Here is a 20,096-nt window from a genome sequence, read left to right on the forward strand (position 1 = left end):
TATTCTCAGTTCTTCGCCTTGGACTAATCTCTGAGAAAGGGCTGAGGTTTCTCAGCTCCACGCCTCTTAGGCTCCCTGTCCCAAGCCAAACATCTCAAGCCCTGAGAGACAATGCAGTCACTGTTTGACAGGAGCATCCATACCTCATGCCAAAGGATGCTGAGCCAAGTATGAGGCAAACCTACTGCATGCATCTAGTACAGCAGAACAGGGATGGCTCATACACCTCGCCTGCAAAGTCCCCATCCCCTGTACATCAGAGCTAGGACCTCTGAGGGATGTCTGAGGTCAATACATAGACAGTAGCCTTTCCCTCTAATGCAGTGTGGAGATATCCCGTCTTGCAATATAACTTTCTATTGCCCTTCTGCCGCAGCTCCCATTCCTCTTAGCCCCAATCTGCGTCTTAGGCTAATTTGTTTTTGCTGTACCAGCTCAGACCTGCTGTACCCAGTGCTGTTCTGATCCCCAGCCTTCACAGAAATCTCTCATCCTGGTGTAAATACCTGTTGATGATGGGCCCAGTTCCATGGGGAACGATTCTTAGCAACCAATCTGACTGGTTAGGCATTGCAAGCCTGGTTAAATTCAGAGAAAGGAGATTTTTGAGCTTACTCACTCAGAAATAGAGAGGCTTCATCCTTAAGAGAAAGACATGGGGAGTGGGAAATCATGTATTTGCATAAAAATTCAGGCTATTCACATTCTTCTTTATTTAGTAAAATAAATTGAAAAGTTCATGTGACGTAAATCAACCAATCTGTTCCTAGTGTCAGGAGAGGCTGACAGTGGATCTCAGCATGGCACCAAAAGCAAAGAGAATAAGGGAAACAGATCTCTTGGAGCTATAAGCTTTATCTCTGATATTGCCATTTTGCTATGTCACCCTTTTCTCCAACAGAGGTAGGAGGGAAGGACACAGTGCAGGGCAATACCAGAGCTCCTGGAGTACTGAGAAAAGAGAGCTGGAGCCAACAAATCAGAAGGGAGAAGATATTCCTAGAGAGGACAGGCAGCGTATACATACATAGCATGGAGATGGGAATCCATGACTGGCTTGGCCCCTTAATCATACTATCCCAGGAATTACTGAGCTGCGGGGCTCAGTGAGCTCTTCATACAGCAGAAACAGATTACTCTGGGCACAGCCATCCTGTTGGCTGAGAAAGAATCAGAGTTCCTCACTGAGGGCCTTCTCCTCAGGTTCGTCTTCTTTCTAAAACACATTAGAGGCATGAAATCAGTTTTGACATTGCTCAGTTTCTCAACATAGTGATAAAAGGAAACTAATTTAAATGCCTCCCTCTGCTGCCTATGCCACTGCCCTGCCTATCCCATTTCAATTGCACAACACAGGGCCCTGACACACAAAGCCTCCATGCTATAGGAATATGAACTTTGACAGAGAGAGAACTCTTAACGCTGAATGAACATGGAGATTAAATTGTCTCTCTCCCAGCAGAGACGTCTGGTAGAGTCCTAAGCCCTTGTCTGTATATTCTGTTCTGTGGTCTTCTTGACAGATTTCCTTCCTATCCAAGCCACTGTCTTTCTGGTCCTCTCTCATGTGCTGCCATCCACCACCCCCATTCTCAATGTCCAAAAGCACCCCTCATTCTGTCTCCCCAGCTGCTGTTCCCAGCAAATAGATGCTTCACTGAGACCTTCAAACAGCTGCAGAGGCCAGTGAAGTCTTCTTGCTGTAGACTAGAAGGTAGAGGTCAATGAAGAAAGAGATACTGCAAAGACATCCATCTTTGATCTGCTCTTGATCTAATGCTTTTCTGATATTCAGGAAAATTAAAGAGGAGGTAGCAGGGGTGGGAGGAGTTCAGGGCACTGAAGTCATCTTCTTCAAGGGCCTTGTGAGAGACAGCATCATCCTACAAGATCTCAGCTTCCTGTAGACTGTACAGGAGTCCCCCTTTACCTTCTGCATTCTTTGTAAGAAACGATTACAGAAGTCCTGTACACGCTCAACAGAGACTTCATCCAGAGTCAACACATCCTGCTCCTCATCTGGTGTGTGGAATATAGCCAGAGCTGGCAGCTGGGACTTCTCCAGTTTGAAGAATGACACTATTCGTTCATTGCTCTTCAAATTGCTATCTACCAGGATAAAGAAAATCTGTGACAGAAACAGGAGAGGAAACATGAGCAAAACAGAAACTGAGAGACAGAACAGATCTCCAAACAGTGATCATATGAAGACTAACAGTGATGTTTTTATAAAGAGTTGGAGAAAACCCACCATATTCTGTTAGGACAACATTTTCCTCTGCCACTATCTAACTGCTCCATGCAGTTCATTTTTCTGTATTTTAGCAAGTCCAGGCTTACACTATCAAACAAAATGTCATCTTTTACCTTCTTTAAAAATATATCTACAGTATGGCAGGAAGGCAGTCTCCACTTCTATTCTCTTAATAGATGAGGAAATAAGATGTTTTTTATCTTAGTGGCACATGTAAAAGCAGCTGACTCCTCTACTTGCATATTATTTAGATAATAAACTGGAGTGAATTATACGGCAGCAGGAGCCTGTATGAATAAGAACATGAGAGTTCACCAAACACAAAGGATGTATTTAAATGAGCTGCAGTGAGTATAAATGAAGATGCAATCATTTGGGAAACAGGCATTGTTGGCAAGACACCAATGCCCATACAGCCCAGCTCACTAGAGGGTTGTTTAGACCTGGGGAGAGAAGCCCAACAATTAATAAGCCAGGATGAGAATGACCTACAGTTTTCTGGGCTCCCAAATAGTCTTGGAGAGCAAGATCAAGCCAAGGATTAGGATTCTGCCAGGATGATTCAATAGATTGGATTTATCAGAATTGGTGACCAACTCCATCATTTTATTTTAAGTTTCAACTGAGATCTTACAGGCGCAGTGGGAATTGGTAAAAACTTAAAATTCTGGAATCATACCAATTATCAATAAAATATACAGCTATCTCAAAAATCTATGTTAAACTATCTGTTATTGCTAAATACAAACATTATGTATAAATATTATAAAAGAAAATACATATAGCAATTGAACAATTTAATCAGTGATTTGATTAAATAGAATCCCTTGGCAGGTGACATCCAAGTCAATGAAACAAACATCTACCTAACGTGTCATTTTATTGTCTCTTTATCCTGGGCAGTCTACTGGGCCTAGCATATTCAATGTACCTACGGACATGGATATGACTTAATTTACACAAGAAAAAAGAAGAGTTTAAAAAAAGAAAAGTAATGCAATGTGAAGGAGATGTGCTCAGTTCCTAGACTGTGACTCATGTTTTTCTTTCTTTCAGTCAAGAACACTGAAGTTAGTTCAAAACTTTTTTCTTCTCTAAAAATAAACTTGGTAAATCTCAAATTCTTTACTGCAGTTAATCACTGCCATACAGAAACAGGAACAACAGTTTCACTGGATATGTGACATTTACTACTTGCAATTTCTCTGCCAGAAGTTATCTGTGCCCCAAGGGCAACAAGGTAGTGACCAGACTCGTGAGGAACTTCTCACAGAGTGTTTAAGTCATTCTTTTGCAGGATAAAACTCCAAGCCAGAGAAGGGTCACAAATCTAAGAGTCACAGGTCTAAGGCCCTGATCTAAAAGGCTTTCAGCTGGAGCAGCAATACTTATGTTTTAGGGCTCTCCTTCCAATTAGCAAGCTGGAAACAGAGGCTGGTGTTGGAAGGGAGCACTTTCAAAGGGTTGGTACAGGAAATGGGACCACATTTTCACCAGTTTGTTCACCAGCTTTTGGTTTTCTTTGTGAAAGATATACTAGACAACGTTTTTTTAAACAAATGTTAAACAAGAAGTTAATAAAAAAAAGCATTTAGAATACCTAAGTTGTTAAATGTTGTCACTTTATATACAAAATCTCCTCCACCTTTAAAACAGATGAATAGTATTTTAAAATGCTAGTATAAATATGCTAGTCAACATTCTTCACTTTATCAAGCTTCCAGCTTTTGTTAAAAATCCCAAAACTAAAAAGTTGTACACATTTTATCCATGAATACAAAGAATAGAGTAAGAATAAAGGAATAAAAAGGTTGGGGTTTAGAACTCCAAACACCTTCATCCTTACAGAAGAAAATGAAAACACAAAAACAACTGGCCCTTCAGCTAGAAAGGCTGAGATATCATCATTCACAGTTCATGTTTTGGATCTCACTACTGACTCATATTTGGCTCACAGAGTTACAGGGTGCCAAAGCCAAAGTACAGCAAAATTTTCCTTCCCCTCTTATATTTCAAAAATACAGGAGAGACAGCAATTGTATTTGTCCACTGTCACTCAGAAGACGACACCTTAATGCCTATCATCACATGTGTTTTAGAATGACACAACCCGGTAGGTGCTGTGACGTGGGATGAATCCTCCTTCAGCAAAAGGACAGGCCATGCATCCTACACTGGATGCGTTCCAGGGGTCCTGCCAAGGCCTGTGTGGCCTCAAAGTCACACCTGTGTGGCAGTCTGTAAGGTGTGTTGGTACTGAGGCTGCAAACACTGGAAGCCTGGTCTCCTCAGCAGCTGGAAACCAAGCAGGTTTCCACAATAGAAGCCACCTGGTGGTACTGGCATTTTCTCATGAGGAATTTACTTTGTTCAGAGATTCCCAGCCAGGCCTAGTCACAAAGAATTAATTCAGTGACCATGGAAAATCATACTGACCATGAGACAAGATTTGTCTTGCCTAACTTCTGCCATCTATATATTAGTCTTGTCTCAGCCAGTCATCTAGGTAACCTCTACAATAAACCGTGACAGGTACTATTCCACCTGTTTTAGAAGGGCAGGAAGGACATGCCTGTCCTCCTCTACCAGTGCTGAAAAGAGCCTAAAGCCTTTGCACAGACAACTTACCAAAGCTATCATTCACTAAAACAAATCCCACTTATGATGTCAACTCTCACGTCACTGCTAGAAACCTTGTAGTTCCATCCTAAACAGAAAATTAATTTTCTATTTCATATTCTCCTGTACAAAAGCTCATTTTTTTCATTGTGAAATAATTTCCATGAAATTGTTTCATTTTTTAGCAATCTTCTTGCCTGTGTTCAGAGGTGTGCTGCTACAGGCAGTGAAGGATCTCCTGCGTGGATGAGGAACTCCTGACACAAATTCTCTCTTCCATGCATTACAGTATCCATGCACCATCACCTGCAATATGCTCTCTCTCAGAAAATTTTGTACTCTGGTGCTATCTTGGTATCTTGACAACTTGATTCCTAGCCCAGTGCTTTTAGAACATTGAGTTCCTGGAAAATACTAAGATATGGAATGATGTTAATTCCCAAGGAATTAAACTTAATTGAAAATAGTACTGCAATGGTAGAAACCAGTTTGATGTTGTTTAGTTTTTCCTCTAAGAAAGACAAACAGGAAGGATAATCAAGCCTCATAGCAAGTGTTTGACCTGGAACTTCATGGAGCTGCAACCTTCATTCTTTGAGGAGATTGTATACGTAAAATGATTGAATTAAATGATTGAATTCTGAAGTTTGAGTAATTTCTTACATAGCTTACATAGTACATCAAAGCAAAATGAATAATACATCAGTCATGAATTGAAGAAAAGCAAGCTATAAAAACAACTTTACTACATATATCTGTTAAGTGACATAGAAAATCCATATTTACAGGTTCCCCTGTTTATGGCTAAAAGTTACCTCTCTCAGTTCTGGAGCCATCAATGTCTGACAAGAAAAATAAAAAGTGTATGAATGACTGTCTGCAAGAGAAAGGGCACCATCTTTCATTTCCATGGAAGAAATTCTGAAGGACTCTCAGGAGTTTCTCAGAACCCATTTCTAAATTGGCCTACACATAAATTAAAAGCGACTTTGCAAACATCTCTACCCAAATAATTTCAACATTGTAAACCATTTACAACAGTTTCAGCAAAAGCTTCTTTTGCTATTCCCAACATCACCTTACTGAAACTCTTGCAAACACCTATGAGGTACACCAGCTGTAATTGTCATGTTATACTCTGATACTGTGGAAAGAAAACTGAAGATGCTTATGCTAGTTTGGCTCAGCATTGCAAACCCTGACATTTCCTTTCCAGTAGAAAGCCTGGACTCTTGGAAGTACTTCCTCAAATACGCACATATTTGATTGCAGTAGGATCCTTCCAACAAGGCTGGCAGATTCACTCCTGCAGCTGCAGCGCTCTGAGCTCTGTCTGTTCGCTGTTACCCACCCACAATTGTTTCTCAAAGTCTGATAGAAAAGTACCATATTTCTTCTCATTCTTGTCAGCTCTTGCTGGCTTAGCATCATCTAACATTTGCACTTTCCTCTCCAGCATTTTATAGCTGCCAGGTTCCATGATAAAATCTAGAGGAACCTAGACCGCCTTCAGACACTCACTGCTGCTCAGGGTGTAATCCAGGCTGTTTTCAAATAACAGTCCTCACCATACAGCCTCATGGATCCTCCAGCTGAAAATTTCAGCTTCATCTCAGGCAAAAATGAAAAGATCATAAACCAGAGATGAAGGGACCATAATCCAGGAACTGGTAGGTGAATCACTTCCTTATGATCCATTAACGGTTGGACTCGATGATCTTAAGTGTCCAACCTAGATGATTCTATAATTCTATAATTTTCTTCACTCTTTGGGGTCAGCCACTCAGCAGCAGCAGTTCCTCTTCATCTCTCCATCAATCCAAGCCACCAGTTTCTCTTCTCCCTCCAGCTGGTCACGACAATGACTCCTCTTCCCTCAGAGCACAGCAGAGATGTGTGAAAGGATCAGTACCCCTTCTCCTGCTTGGGAACACTCTTGAGGCTCTGTTTGTGTCCTGAACTGGCTTTTAGAGAAGTTGCAATACACACCAAGCCTCCCCACTCTGTTCCAGCACTCTGCAATCACTGTAAAGGACTGCTGGATGCAGTGGTACATGCTCACAGGGAGCCTGAACACCTCTCCACTGCACTGCAATGATTCCTTGCTCAAACTGCTGACAGCACTAACCCCACAGCACAAACAAGCCTTTCACCACCAGCCCACAGGCTATGAACTATTCACTGATAATCCTGAATAAAATAATTTTTCTTTTGCATTTATTCACAGACAATCTGCAACAAAAATGCAAAATCTACTCAATACTTTACTTGTTTTGAAGCAAACCTGAATTAACTTGGTAGTCCTGACATCAGATAATTCCACTTAGGAAAATCAGCCAGCAGAGATTTCCATGGTATTGTGCAGTGGCTGCTTCTGATACTCAAAACCAATTCATGTCTTTCTACATGACAGAGCAATGGAGAGAAATTTAAGTGTGCATATCGCTCTGCTTACTCCTTAATATCCAGATCTAAGACCCAAACAGCGGGATCCTAGCTCTCTCTTACTGCTTTGTAAGAGGGCAGTCCAAATAACAGTTTACTCCTCAGAGTGCCACTCCTCTGGGAAAAACGACTTGTTGGACTCTAAGTCCCTTCATCTACATGTCCTGCAGTGCCATTGCAGTAAAGTGAAATAATCAGTCAAATCCCCACATCTTTAATCTCTATATTTTACTCTGGCAAACTTCTAGACTGATTTGGTGGGAAACTTGCCTGTATGAATAAAAATAATTAGATTTGGCTTGCTGGCAATTCATAAATTATCCAGACTTCAGTAAAATATTTTATCCAATGTTTTGTGAAGCTATTTCTCAGAAAATTATTCACATTTGCTCAGATCTGGGCATGTCACATGAAGAGAAAACTGGCTGCAGCCACATCAGCGAAGGATAGTGATGGTAAACAGCAATGCACTGTGTTAGAAGAATTAGCTGCATGGGGGGAGACCTGTATCAGACTCTGCTGCTTATGGAGGACAGGGATAATGGTGCCACTATAACATACATCTCACATGAGGCAGTGGGAATTTTTCAGATAAATTAGTTTTATTTTATCACTCTCTATTCATCAAAGCAAAACACTTTTGAAGAGACCTTTTGACTCTGATGCCTGGTTTCTGCCTGGTCTCTTGACAATGGGTGGGGACAGATGGCAAGGTCCAAAGTAGTCCTCCCATAAATGAATCTCAAGACTTCTGAGGGTGCACAGTTCTGAGGTGGCCCCTCCATTTAAAGATGAGGAAATACTTGATTATTTTGATCTGACACTCCAGTACCACAAACAGATGCATGCAGATGTTCTTGTTCTTAAACCCCAACTCTTTCCAGCTCCACTCTTCTCACAGAAAGATCTCTTCCACTGCCTCTCAGCTTAGCCTTCTCCACTGCTGGGATCCTCTGCCCTCTCCCATCCGCTGCCCTCCCTTGCCCCAAATGCCTTCCTGTTGCTTCCAATCCTCCTTCACTTGGCAGTTCCTTCCTCTGTTCCCTGGACACAATGTCCCCTGTAATTCAGCTTCTGGCAGAGAATCAGCCATGAGAAGATCTACTATCTGGGGTACTCTGCCCACAGAGGGGTGGGAAGCAGGTGAAATTTCTCTGAAAGACCCCATCTATCCCTTCACCTTAGTGTGGGAAATCTGACAAACCCATCTGCAACTCCTTTAAAATAGCTATTTCCCCAGGATCCAACCAGAAGGCTAAGGATTAAGAAGCACTGCAACATTAATTGCTGTCTGGTCACTTATATAATGGTCCTTGGCATCTTGCAGGCTGTATATACAAAATCACCTCTCACACCAGTGGAATGCAGCCATTGCCAGACTGAAGTGCAGCAGCTGTTTGTCATCTCCCAGTGCAAGGGAACAAAACTGGACCAGAAGCGAGGAAGTACATAATGTCCCACCAAGGGAACAGAGGAGCAGGACACAGAGAGTATTTTCCTCACAGGGAAGCAAATTGGCAAAAGGTGAACAGATCCAACACCTCCACTTAATTATCCAACTAATCCTCTTTTTCTGCTGCTTGCCTTTGTTCCCCTAATGCACAGAGAAAGAGATTATTCCCTCCCCATCCACAGAAGAAATCACTGCTCATTGTTTTTTCTCCCTAATGGCTCCCCTTCCTCTCTGTTCGGACTTACCTTCCCCTTGAAGAGCTCCGCTGCTGTCCGGTATCTGTGCATTTGCTCAGGATGCTTTGGGGACATCTTGTCTGTGATCAGGAGAAGGTGAAGCTGGAGCGAACTCTGCATCACACCTATTGCTGTCTGCCAAAAACACGGCCACCACCGACAGAGAGAGAAACACACACAGACAAGGAGATTGAGAACATTCAGTCCTCATTGGATGCACTGTCAGAGGGACATCAATCCTCGTGTCTCAGCTGAGATTTCTTTGCAAATCAGCTTCACAAGCATGACAGCTTTCTTTAAAGCAGGAGGGATCCAATCTGAATTCTTCATGGAAGTGCTTAACCTCCTGGTTTTGCTTATTCCTGAGACAAAACTCTGAAGACCACAAACATTCATCACTCATCACCATTCAGTGACTAGGCAGGGGGACTGCCTGGATACAGCAAGCTGAAGTCTAGAGGGACAAGGAAGTGGAGAGGAAAGGCCAGCAAACACTGAACATAAGGATGCCCTGAATCACTGAGGTCCAGCACCTGGATGAAATGGGAGCAAGAAAATGGGAAGGTTTTGTGGTGTCAGGGTTGGTGTCTCCCCTTATTTCCTTTCTTTAGCATTAAGCTGTGCATAGGAGGAGGATGAGTCCAGAGTTTCAGCAACCCCAGGGCCTGGGCATTCTGGAGTGCTGAGGGTTAAAATTGCCTCTGCAGTCCCATAGTGGGAGAAGATTTGGAGCCGGCTGGCCCTTATTGCCTGGGCAAGGGCCAAGAGGGCAGCACACACTGGTGCTCTGTGAGGAACAGGGCTGGCACTGCCCAAGAAGCCACCGCACCATCTCCAGGCACGCACACACGCGCTCACTCACTCACTCATCATCTGACTTCTCCTTCCACCCACTTCCCGCAGCCCTACAGCCTCTCCCTCACACTAAACACCAGCTGGGCCAGACCTGCTGGCTCCCCTGTACCACAGAAACCACGGAGGCGCAGACTGGGCAGCTCCCTGCCAGAGGGAGAAGAAAGTTTCCACACACTCCAGGAGAAATAAGGAAAGGGTCAGGGAGTGCTCACCAGCAAGGGCTGTGCACAGCAAAGCATCTAGTTTTTGGCAGCCAGGGCTCTGCCATTAGCCTAATATTTACCAGAAATTGTGTATCCCTTCACCTCTCTGGTGGTGCACAGATAAGGCAGGGGAGATCAGATTGGGTGCAGTTCAAGGCTGGAGAGCATTAGAAGACCTCATGGGAGAGGTCTGATGGGGGCTGAAGGTGAGGGTGAAGCCTGCCAGCACCAAGGGTCACTACAACAGGGCTGGGCTGAGAGGGGGTAGAGCTGGAGCCACAGTTCCTCCGGCAGCTCCACACAGAGGTGTGCCTGTCAATGCAACCTTGTGCAAGAGCAATGAGCAGAGCTCATCAACACGGCCGGGTCACATCTGACTCTCCTGGAAAGCACATAGGGTAAGCATTGCCTAAAAATGCCTAAAGTATGTGGGAGAAACAGTACGGGCCCCAGGATGAAGAGAGAAACTCTTGGCAGCACTCAGTGTTATCTGTGTGACCCCAGACTCTGCTGACCAGCAGCATTCTTAGATGCAAACAGCATATGCACTGGGAATAAATATTTACAAAAAACCAAGCTACATTAGTGGAGCTGGGAGGGCTTTGGGCCTGAAACTGCAAGAGACACTGTTAACTGCAGCACCTTGATAGGACTCCAGAGTGTCTGGAAAAAAAAAACTGGAACAACATGTGTGCTGCCAGTCAAGGGGGGGACCAGCTGAACAGCTCAGGACTTCTCGGTCAGGGAGACAGCCTGGGTGCCAAACAGGACACTGTGGAGCAAGAGCCCAAAGCATCAGCAGAAACACATGAAGAAAGAACCATGATCTAATGAGTTGCCAAAAGATGCAGTGGGGTGTCCAAGGGTTCAGAAGGCCTGGGTGATTATAAACGTAACAAGAACATCCCTGCTGACATGACTTGGGTGTTCTCAAAGGGCTGTCAAGACAGCGGAGCAAGATATACCTTTTCTGTCCCCAGAAATATTCTGTGATTTTGAAACGCATTTTTCACATCCCTTACCAAGATGAAAAAAGAAAATCCCCTTCTACAGTACTTCATTCTGGGAACAAAATGTTGCATTTCCAAAACAAAATGCTCTCTCTACTGGTGGGCTGCACTTGAACTGAGGAATGTGTCAGGCCCCTTAGCTAATCCTTGGCATCAGCTTGAAAAGGTATAGCTTTGAAACAGGTTGGGCCATTCTCCTTTGATTAAATTGAGCCTGGTCAGCACTGCTGTAGCTATCTAGAAGTCCACAAAAGACCCCATCAGCAATGATAAAGTCACAGCCTTGCGGCCATCAGGGCTTCTAAGACCTACTGACTTCACATCAATGAGCCCAGTGAACAGCTGAGATTTCAGAGGAGCCTAAATCCTTGGTCACCCTCTGTAGCAGGAAAGAACACTGGGACCCTGCCACTGCCAGTCAGATGAGGGACTTAATGAAGATGGCCAACATGGAAGCATCCTATGTCTGATATATTTTGTTGTTGTTGAACTGATGAATTCTGGAGTAAGGGATGGAGGTGATGGGAAAAATTTTGCTTTGGAAGTTTCCAACTGACCCTCGACTGTGCCTTCAAACAGCCGGGCTTATGCCAAGCCCTATGAGCTGGGTTACGAAAAAAAGCCTGCCTTCTGGGAGTAGGTCACTCAAGTTTCCATGTTTCTCAAGGCTTCTCAGTCAAAAAGAGGGGATCCTGGCTCAGCAAGGTCTGCAGGCATCGCACAACATGGCAAATGCCCATGGGAGGAAGCAGCACTGCCAGCAGGAGTGGTAAGAAATGGAGCTCTCTGCCCACCAACACCCCAAATTTACTGGAAAGCTAAAGCAACCACCATGCCTCCCTTCCTCTCCCCACCCCACTCACACATCCCAGCACAGCATTTGCTTCCAGTGCCCACTTGAAGTAGCAGCAAAGAGCTGCACGGCTTCCCCAATGCCATCCACACCGTTGCTGCAACCCTCACACATCTGGGTGTGCAAACTCTTAGGCCAAAGGACGCCCTTGAGGAGGAGGCCAAGTACCAGGGTGAGGGCTACAGGGATCTGGTAATTACCACAGGGTTGTACTCTGTCACCAGGCGGAGCTCATTCATCCGAATGAAACGAGTCATCTTCTCAGCATCAACATCTTTGTTGTTCATATCCAGATCCCTCCGGTCATTGTCTACCTGAAGACACACAAAGACACCCACAGTATAACAGCTGTCCTCTCCTCTCAGCGCCCCCTCCAGAGGCACTGATGGCACTCGCTCATGGAGACAACCACCCCCTGGGACACTGCCATCCTCTCCTCACACACACATAATCCCCACTTCTGGAGGTCCAGAACTACAGAGACCAACCTCCACTTCAAGATAAAGATCTTCCAAACTCCTTCAGTCTCCCAAGGAAAAAACAAACTCAGAGCACAACAGAAATCACTGTGGACTCCAGACTTCCCTACAGTATCAGCTCCTGATGCACTGAAGACAGGGGGGATCAGCTGATAAACTATTTTGGCATTATGGGGAGAGATCATTAAATAGCCTAACTTCTCACATCAATTTTGGCTTTACATCCCTTTTCAAAATCTTCATCTGCTTATTCTATTTCTTCTACAAGTAATAAACATTGACTTAGGCCTGTATGGATTTCCTGGAAACATTGTGCAAGATGGAAACCTCTCCAATAAAAAAATGTTATTTTTCCAGTACAGCAGGGAAAAAAAAAAATTAAGCCCAGCACATTTTAGCTTTAGAGAAAAATCCATCCTGCCACACTTCTCCCCACACTCCACCCCCATCCTAAACAATGTGATTTTATTGAGGTTTTTGTGACCTGGTAAACAGGAAAAAAGCAGGCAACCATTCAATAATAGCTAAACCACCCAGGGGGGCAGAGCTGCTGTGCAGTACCACCACAGAATGTGACTGAGTTGAGCCATGGGGATGCTGGGATGTGACACGGAATAGGATCAAAGTTTGGGTTTCGAAGGCCTTGGATAAACGTTATGTGTTGAATGAGGTTCTTGGGGCTGAGGAAGTGTACACCCCAGATTTTATTCTCTGCATCTGTACAAAGTGCTTGTGTTAGTTTTTCCACTGGTGTGCAGACATTTAAAGCCCCTTTTTGCTGTTCTGTGGTCATTGGCAAGGTCTTTGATCTGGTAGGAGGCCACAGCGCCCTGTCTGGCAACTCAAACTGATGCTTTTCAGGCTATGCAGCCTGATTCCTCTCACAGGTTTTCCTCCTGCATAAAATGAAAGGGCAGCTCTACTCGATTAAATGAGATCAGGCCAGTCCACAGCTGGGCAGGTGAGATCAGGCAGGCCTTGGGAACCGACCTAAAGCACTCCAGACTCCACAAAAAGTCTTCTCTTGACTTTTATGGGCTTCTGGAAACACCTGATTTCCATTTTGGGATAACAGCATCTTTAATCTGCATTCATCATTTATGGTTTTAAGAAAATAAGGCTGGAAAATAGCCTGCATCTAATAGTTGAAGCGCTAGTCAAAATGTCTTTATCGCTTCATATAACTAGCTTGTTAGCATCTGTTAATTATGTTCCTTTTAGGTCTATCAGGCCAGATTCCTCACTAGAATAAATCAGTTTCCCTCCACTATATTCACAGAAGTCTCACCAGTTGACAGCAACCCCACCTACTACTGTAATTATGGTTTAAACTTCTAAGCATTGTAAGTGTTTCATACTCTGTAAAAGCAAAGAAAAAATGAGTTTATGCCTCTGATTCACTGCTATCCTGGTCACGCATCTTTGTATTCTTCAAATGAGTATTTGAGTACAAGTTCCTGTCTCAGTTCTTTTTTCCCTTTCTATCTCTGACCCCTTACTCCTACACAGTATTCAGCACAGAATAAAAGGAAAAATAATGTGTCTGAATAATTTAATTTAAGAAAAACTGACAATTAGACAAGTGTATTTTCAGCCACATTTGAACTTGAGTAGTGTATTAGTTTTTGGTTGGGGTTTTTTTCCTATTAAACAAGAGTTCAGCTGCAAAAACTGGACTGTGAACAAAGAATATTCAATATAATCCAAATTCCAACAATCCAGACATTTTCTTTTATCAAACACCCTCCCAATGCAGTCATCCTCACTATCCAACACAGTGCATAAACAAAGGATCTTTTCAATATTTTTGGAAGAAAACCACCATGACTAAGAATCAAAACTGAGATAGATGTTGCTTCAAATTGCAACATCTGCACATAGCAAATAAAAGGTTAAATAAAAGGACCTGCTTACCTATTGCTCACTCTTAGATCATTCTCTTTGAAATATTTGGATAACGCCAGTGGTAAACACAGTGCAGGAAATTATGAGAAAGAAAGGGGAACAAACTGGCTTTGTCCGATCTTTGTACAACCTGGACCTAGAACTTGGCCAAGCTGCCACATTTAGCTTCCCTAGTACATGTAATGTGTCCTCGTACCCTGCCCACGTGTGTGCTTAGAGCTCCAGTGACACAACGCTTTACGGGCCTTTAGGACATCTTGTGCTACCTAGGGCCCCCTTCCTCCTCAGATATACCTTTGTCTCCAGTTTTCAAGTGCCACACTTGTGTAAGCAGGGACAATACAAGAAAATTTATATAACCAGTAGAATACTTGTTTTTAGCTTTTGTTGCTACTCTGGAAGCAAGGACATGGGCCTTTCCAATATTGCCTCCTTAAATTTCAGCAAACAGCTTCAATTTCAGTGAGGCACCAGCACTTACAGCTGGAGTCAACAAAGATGTGAACGTGCACAGCATCCAACTCCAAGAAACTGCAAAGTAACATTGTTAATGGGCCCCTGCTCAAAGCGTATTTAGAGGATAACTCTGCAAACCACTGACAAGGAGACAGATGAGAGCGTTTGGGATTTCTTTAGGTGGCAGAGCATCTGTAACTGCAGAGACCCAGGCTGGATCTGGTTTCAGTCATGACAGAAAAGTTGTGCACCCAGGGAGACAGCTTTGCCTGCCTGAAGTGACACTTGGCAGGTTTTGATATCAAACATGATGTGTTGATCCATTGTAAAATGGTCTCTAGATGCTTTTCATGTGTCTCAGAAGCCTTTCCAAAATGACAGAAACCCCATCCAAGTAACACTGAACTCCAGGTCGGTCACTTAGAAACACAGTCATAAAATTATAGAATCATAGAATAGTTTGGGTTGGAAGGGACCTTTAGAGGTCACCTTGTCCAACCCCCCTGCAGTGAGCAGGGACATCTTCAACTAGATCAAGTTGCTCATAGACCCATCCAACCTGACCTTGAATGTTTCTAGAGATGGGGTATCTACCACCTCCCTGGGCAACCTGTTCCAGTGTTTCACCTCTGCACCATCATTCGTTGCCAAACACTGGGTGCTGGACCAGATCCACAGGAGATCTCAAAATGGAGAATCTCATCAGGTGTAATACTTGTTGTATGTCTTAGCAATGGGCACTCTGCAAGTGCAAAAGACCTCTTTGGGGCAGGAAGCTCTACACATGTGCTTTTAGGTGGGCCAGCAGAGCAGCTGTCAATGATGAGCCTTTTTTTTTTTGGCTTGCTCTAAGGAAAGCTGAGCAGCTTTAATCTTCTTCTTTACCACTACTACCCACAGATTTAATTTCTTCTGTAGCGTGACTTCAGGCAGTTTTTAAGTGCTTACCCTCAAGCCTCTCTCACCAAAACCAGCGGGCAGAAGAACTCCTAAACCAGAGCGTTAATTTTGCAGATACAGCTTTTTGCGGGCACCGTGTTTGCTCAGGAGGAAGCTGCTCAGGGACAGCTGCAGCTCGCCGCCCCGTAGCTCCCCGAGCCCTCCGGCCATGGCAGCAGGTGCCCCCCACCCCCGCGGACCCACGCACCCTGCGGAAGAGCGTGACGGTGTTCGCCGTGACGCTGTAGTGGGACAGGACGGCGGGGCTGGTGCTGAGGCCGAAGGGCACCTCCGGGATCCGGCCGGCCGCCAGGCGAAACTGGGACGCTTCGGGGCTCTCCGGTTCCTGCGGAGGGAGAAGAGGGGGTGCGAGGCCGGGGGGGGGGGGTGGTGGTGGTGAAGAGCGGAGCCACCCCCGGAGAGCGCCCCCGCCCCCTCCCGCCCGGAGGTGGCGCGAGGGCGACACCTACCGGCCGCCCGGCAGCACCGCCCGGGGCGGGACCGGCCGGGGGGGGCCGGCGGGGACAGCGGCTGCCTCTGCCGTTGTCACCTTGCTGCGTGGCCGGGAGGCTGCAGAGGTCATCCCCACGCTCCCCGCCTCCGGACCCGGGCCCGTCAACCACCTCGCCTCCCACAGTCGGGATGGGCAGCTGGCGGCGATGCCAAGCACGCTCTCGGTCTGAAGCATTCTGGGAATCTCACCCACCCTTTCTCCTAAACCTCGCTGCTTACTCCCACGTTAACAGGTAACACGGTGGTGATGGGAAGCCCTAGAGCTCTTAAAAGGGTGGGGAGAAACCCAGACTCTGGATGTAGCACGCTTAAATATAAATACATATATATACACACACACATATATGTATACATATATGTGTGTGTGTATAATAAATATATTAAAACGTATTTTTTAAGATAACCTTGATTCTGGAGTCAGGGGTTTAGAATTTTTAAAAACCTTGCATTAGCAGTATCCTGGTCTCTTTTATAAAGGTACCTTAAACAAACACTTCAAAAAGTAACTAATGCAGATACATCAAAGGATAGAAATGTGCAGTTTCTCAGTAATTTGAGGTCCCTTCTCTTTTTTTCAGTGAGAGCATTAGCTGCAGCCTTAGCCCATATTAAAGCCTCTCTTGCTATTCCCATTCCCAGCGTTTCTTCTGAGTGATGTACTTTTGATACTTATTAGATTTAAATTCTCAAGAGTCAGTCTCTGCTTGGAAACTGTTTTGGTTTCCTTTTTGGTTTGAACCATCAGCTCAGCTGTTTGTGAGCCCAGAGAGAATAGAAAACAAAATTCCTTTTTCATTCAAAAGAAAAACAGCTCTTGTGACCTGTTTTGGAAATGCCAGCGCATTGGCATGGCTCTGGTGAGAGTGCTAAAGCCTGCGGTGGGAATAACCTCACTGAGTTTTGGAGCATTCCTGGGAAAGCTGGGGTTTAATCAGGCCAAGCACAGCCCTTTCTTGCACACACGTGGGTTTCTGGAGCAGTGTGTTGTTTTTCCATCATGGCATGCTGTTCCCAGTCAGGGAGGCTGTGCTCATCATATGGGGAGCTTGCCGAGCCGCGTTCTGCAGTGAATTGAAAAGCTGCAGCAGAGAAATAATTTATGGGAAACAGAGAGCATGGACATTATTTGGATGAATATACTCTGAGGCAGAGGGCCAAGGCAAGCCCTTATGGCACACATACATCTTTATCTACTGTTTAAATGCAGCCCAGTCATGCTTCAGGCACTGAATGCCTGACATGTTGCTGGCTGCTGCCCTGCGCTCCTGGCAGCCAGGGCTGTCCCCTCACTGCAGGATGGCACAGCCGTCCCTCCTTGCCCCGGGACCCTGCACGCCGTGTAGCAGCAGCCTCCTGTCGACTCTGATGAATGAAATCCGGCAGCGGGAGGGAAGCCACAGTGGCACAAGACACCAGTGGTTAGCACTCACGTTGCTTCACCCAGCAAGAAGCCACAGTCCCTGCCGCATCTTGGCAGGAGGCTCTGTGCCCCAGGTACAGCCCTGCCACAACCCCAGCCAGCTACCCTGGGGGAAGGAAGCAACTGAGCACTTTTGTTCTGCGTGTGCAGATGGCCTCTCTGGTTTGCAGGATTGGAATGCTGCGAGAGCAACCCCTGAGGAGCACTGAATGCCTGCAGGCGCTGAAGGCAATGAGGCTGGTGCCCTGTGATCAGTGCTTAGCAAGGCCCCTGGGGCATACGCCTCCAGCACTCACACACTTGTTGCTGCCCACGCTGCACAGGCAGTACAATCAGTCCTCACTCTGTGGTGGGGTGCGAGATGCTGTCATCCTACACCAAGTGCGTGATGCCCTCCCTAGGCTGCCCTGCAGCCCAAGGCACAGGACAAGAGGAGGAAGGAGCTCGCGGAAAGGAGTTGTTTTTGAAAGGCTGGAGTCTCCTCTGACAGAAGCCATGAGGCAGTGTGTGGGCAGCAGAAGCCCAGGGCAGAGCTCAAGGAAAAGGGCAAAAAAGGTGAACTTGGGGACCTTAAAAGTAATGAGGATCCTGTCAGAGGCCTCTGTTTTATGGTGCTCTAACTCAAAAAATATTTTTATCTTGCTTCCTAAGGAAAAATATTCATGCTATTTTTGGGGGTAAGGGGCACATACCCATCAGTCACCCTAACATCTTTGGCTGATTTCAATTGAGTTTGGACACAGAGAGCAGAGATCGCAAGGGTATCAACTATGGGGAACAAAGCAGCGAGACAGAGAGACCATGCCTACACCCTCCCTGGGAGGAGGCTGCAGCTTGAGCCCAAACCCCGTTGGACTTCAGACGACCCGCACCAGTGCTGCCCCCCAGGGGCTTCCTTGGCCCCATCACACAGGCAGTGCCTTGCTGTGTCTTTGCTGACTAAAGCAAACAACTGTCGTTCACACTCGCCCCTCGCCAACACTTTCTCTGCCACCCACGTTCCCATTTTACTTCCTCTGCAGCATTTCTCTCTCCTGCTCCAGGGCTCCTATGACCCCATTCACCTTCTTCCCCTGCTCCATCTCCCTTTCCACATACAGACAGAATTCCCTGCATTCTCCTTGTGGCCTGCCACCTAATCCCTCCACATGCCTGTCACAGGCCCTGCAACTTTCAGGGCTGGAGCTGCTTTTGGAAGGTGTTTGCACCATAACCAGCTCCACACTCCATCAGGGTGGGATAAGAGCTCATGGATGGCAGAGGGGAGGTGCTATGAACACACCTGGAAGAATCCAACAACTGCCACCTCTGCACTGCTGATGAAGGCTTTGGCATCCGCAATGTTGTTCAACAGGACAGGTTTCTCTGCAGTGCCAGCTGTGCCTGGAGAGGAGAGGTCAGGGTGGGACAGAGGGTACACAAAGAGCAGCTCAAAGAGGGCCCCCCAAAAGGCACACAAGCATCCCACCCCTCACATGCGTACCCACGCATCTCTCCTGTAAGCTTAACATGCTCACACAGCACACTCTGGATAAGGAGACCCAGCATAAGGAGGACTCCCCACATAGACCCATCCTTTTCCCTCAGCCAGGAGAAAGCTTACTTACTGTGGGATGCAGAGCCACCGTCTTCAGCACACCCTGCTGGGGAGCCCCTAGCGAGCAGGATAACGAAGAGGCACAGGAATACAGAGGTGCCCATGGTGCCAGCTTGTCCTCTCCTCACCATGCTACCCTACTCTGGTCCTCTCCTCAGCAAGAGACACGTCAGCTGCTGCAGTGGCCCACAGTCACTCCTGGGACAGTGGGAAGGAAGCAGCTGGCCCAGGGCAAAGCCTTCAGCTCCCGAGATAACCACCTGCCCAGGAGAGAGCCCCTGCCTGCACTGCAGGCACCAGCCTTGGAAAGCCTCACCAACACTGCCATCAGCACGTCCTCACCCACAACACTAGACATCTCAGCTACCCTGCACCTGGGTGATCAGGCACTTCAGCTAGGTAAGAACATCCCTCCATGCAGAAGAAGCCACTACACTTCTCCAAGCATTGGGTGCCCGAGAGGCTGATGTTCCCTTGGGCTTGGCCAGCTGGGCAGCCAGTAGGACATACAGCTCTTGCATTGGCTATGGTAAACAGCTGCCATGCTAAGCGTTAAATGTGAGAAGGCCATGTTACAGCTCCCTAGACTCATTCAGTTGCCACCCAGGATGAGACGTGGCAGCTGTCTACCCCTGGAGTCTATCCCCATCACAGGCCAGACTTCAGGCTTCAAAGGATTCATGAAACTCCTGAAGGAAGCAGGTCTGAAATAAATTGCCTACAGTTAGTCTGATGTCCTGAAGGAGGAAAGCTTTCTCTTCTGAAATATGCTCTTAACCCTTCCTATAATGCATTCTCCACATCCACATCACTGAAAAACATACTCCAGAGCCATACTCCGGAAAAGAATGTGACACAC

The 20,096-nt window shown here is 46.1% G+C and overlaps 3 protein-coding genes across 3 annotated transcripts in view; all 3 read right to left on the bottom strand.

Moving 5' to 3' along the window:
• LOC142050762 (histone H4) overlaps window positions 1-20,096 on the bottom strand; it is a 223,180-nt gene that overhangs the window by 112,062 nt on the left and 91,022 nt on the right. The gene's annotated exons all lie outside the window — the stretch shown is intronic.
• MGP (matrix Gla protein) overlaps window positions 1-20,096 on the bottom strand; it is a 228,501-nt gene that overhangs the window by 24,353 nt on the left and 184,052 nt on the right. The window lies entirely within an intron of this gene.
• On the bottom strand, window positions 690-19,368 carry ERP27 (endoplasmic reticulum protein 27). The gene is made up of 7 exons (XM_075079548.1): window positions 19,248-19,368; window positions 18,923-19,023; window positions 15,916-16,053; window positions 12,129-12,242; window positions 9,017-9,142; window positions 1,931-2,128; window positions 690-1,216 (listed from the first exon to the last, which is right to left on the bottom strand). Exons 1-7 carry the CDS (start codon window positions 19,366-19,368, stop codon window positions 1,172-1,174), a joined length of 843 nt encoding a protein of 280 aa, XP_074935649.1. The 3' UTR covers window positions 690-1,171.

The sequence above is a fragment of the Phalacrocorax aristotelis genome, chromosome 1 (genome assembly GCF_949628215.1).
Source record: "Phalacrocorax aristotelis chromosome 1, bGulAri2.1, whole genome shotgun sequence".
NCBI lineage: Eukaryota > Metazoa > Chordata > Aves > Suliformes > Phalacrocoracidae > Phalacrocorax > Phalacrocorax aristotelis.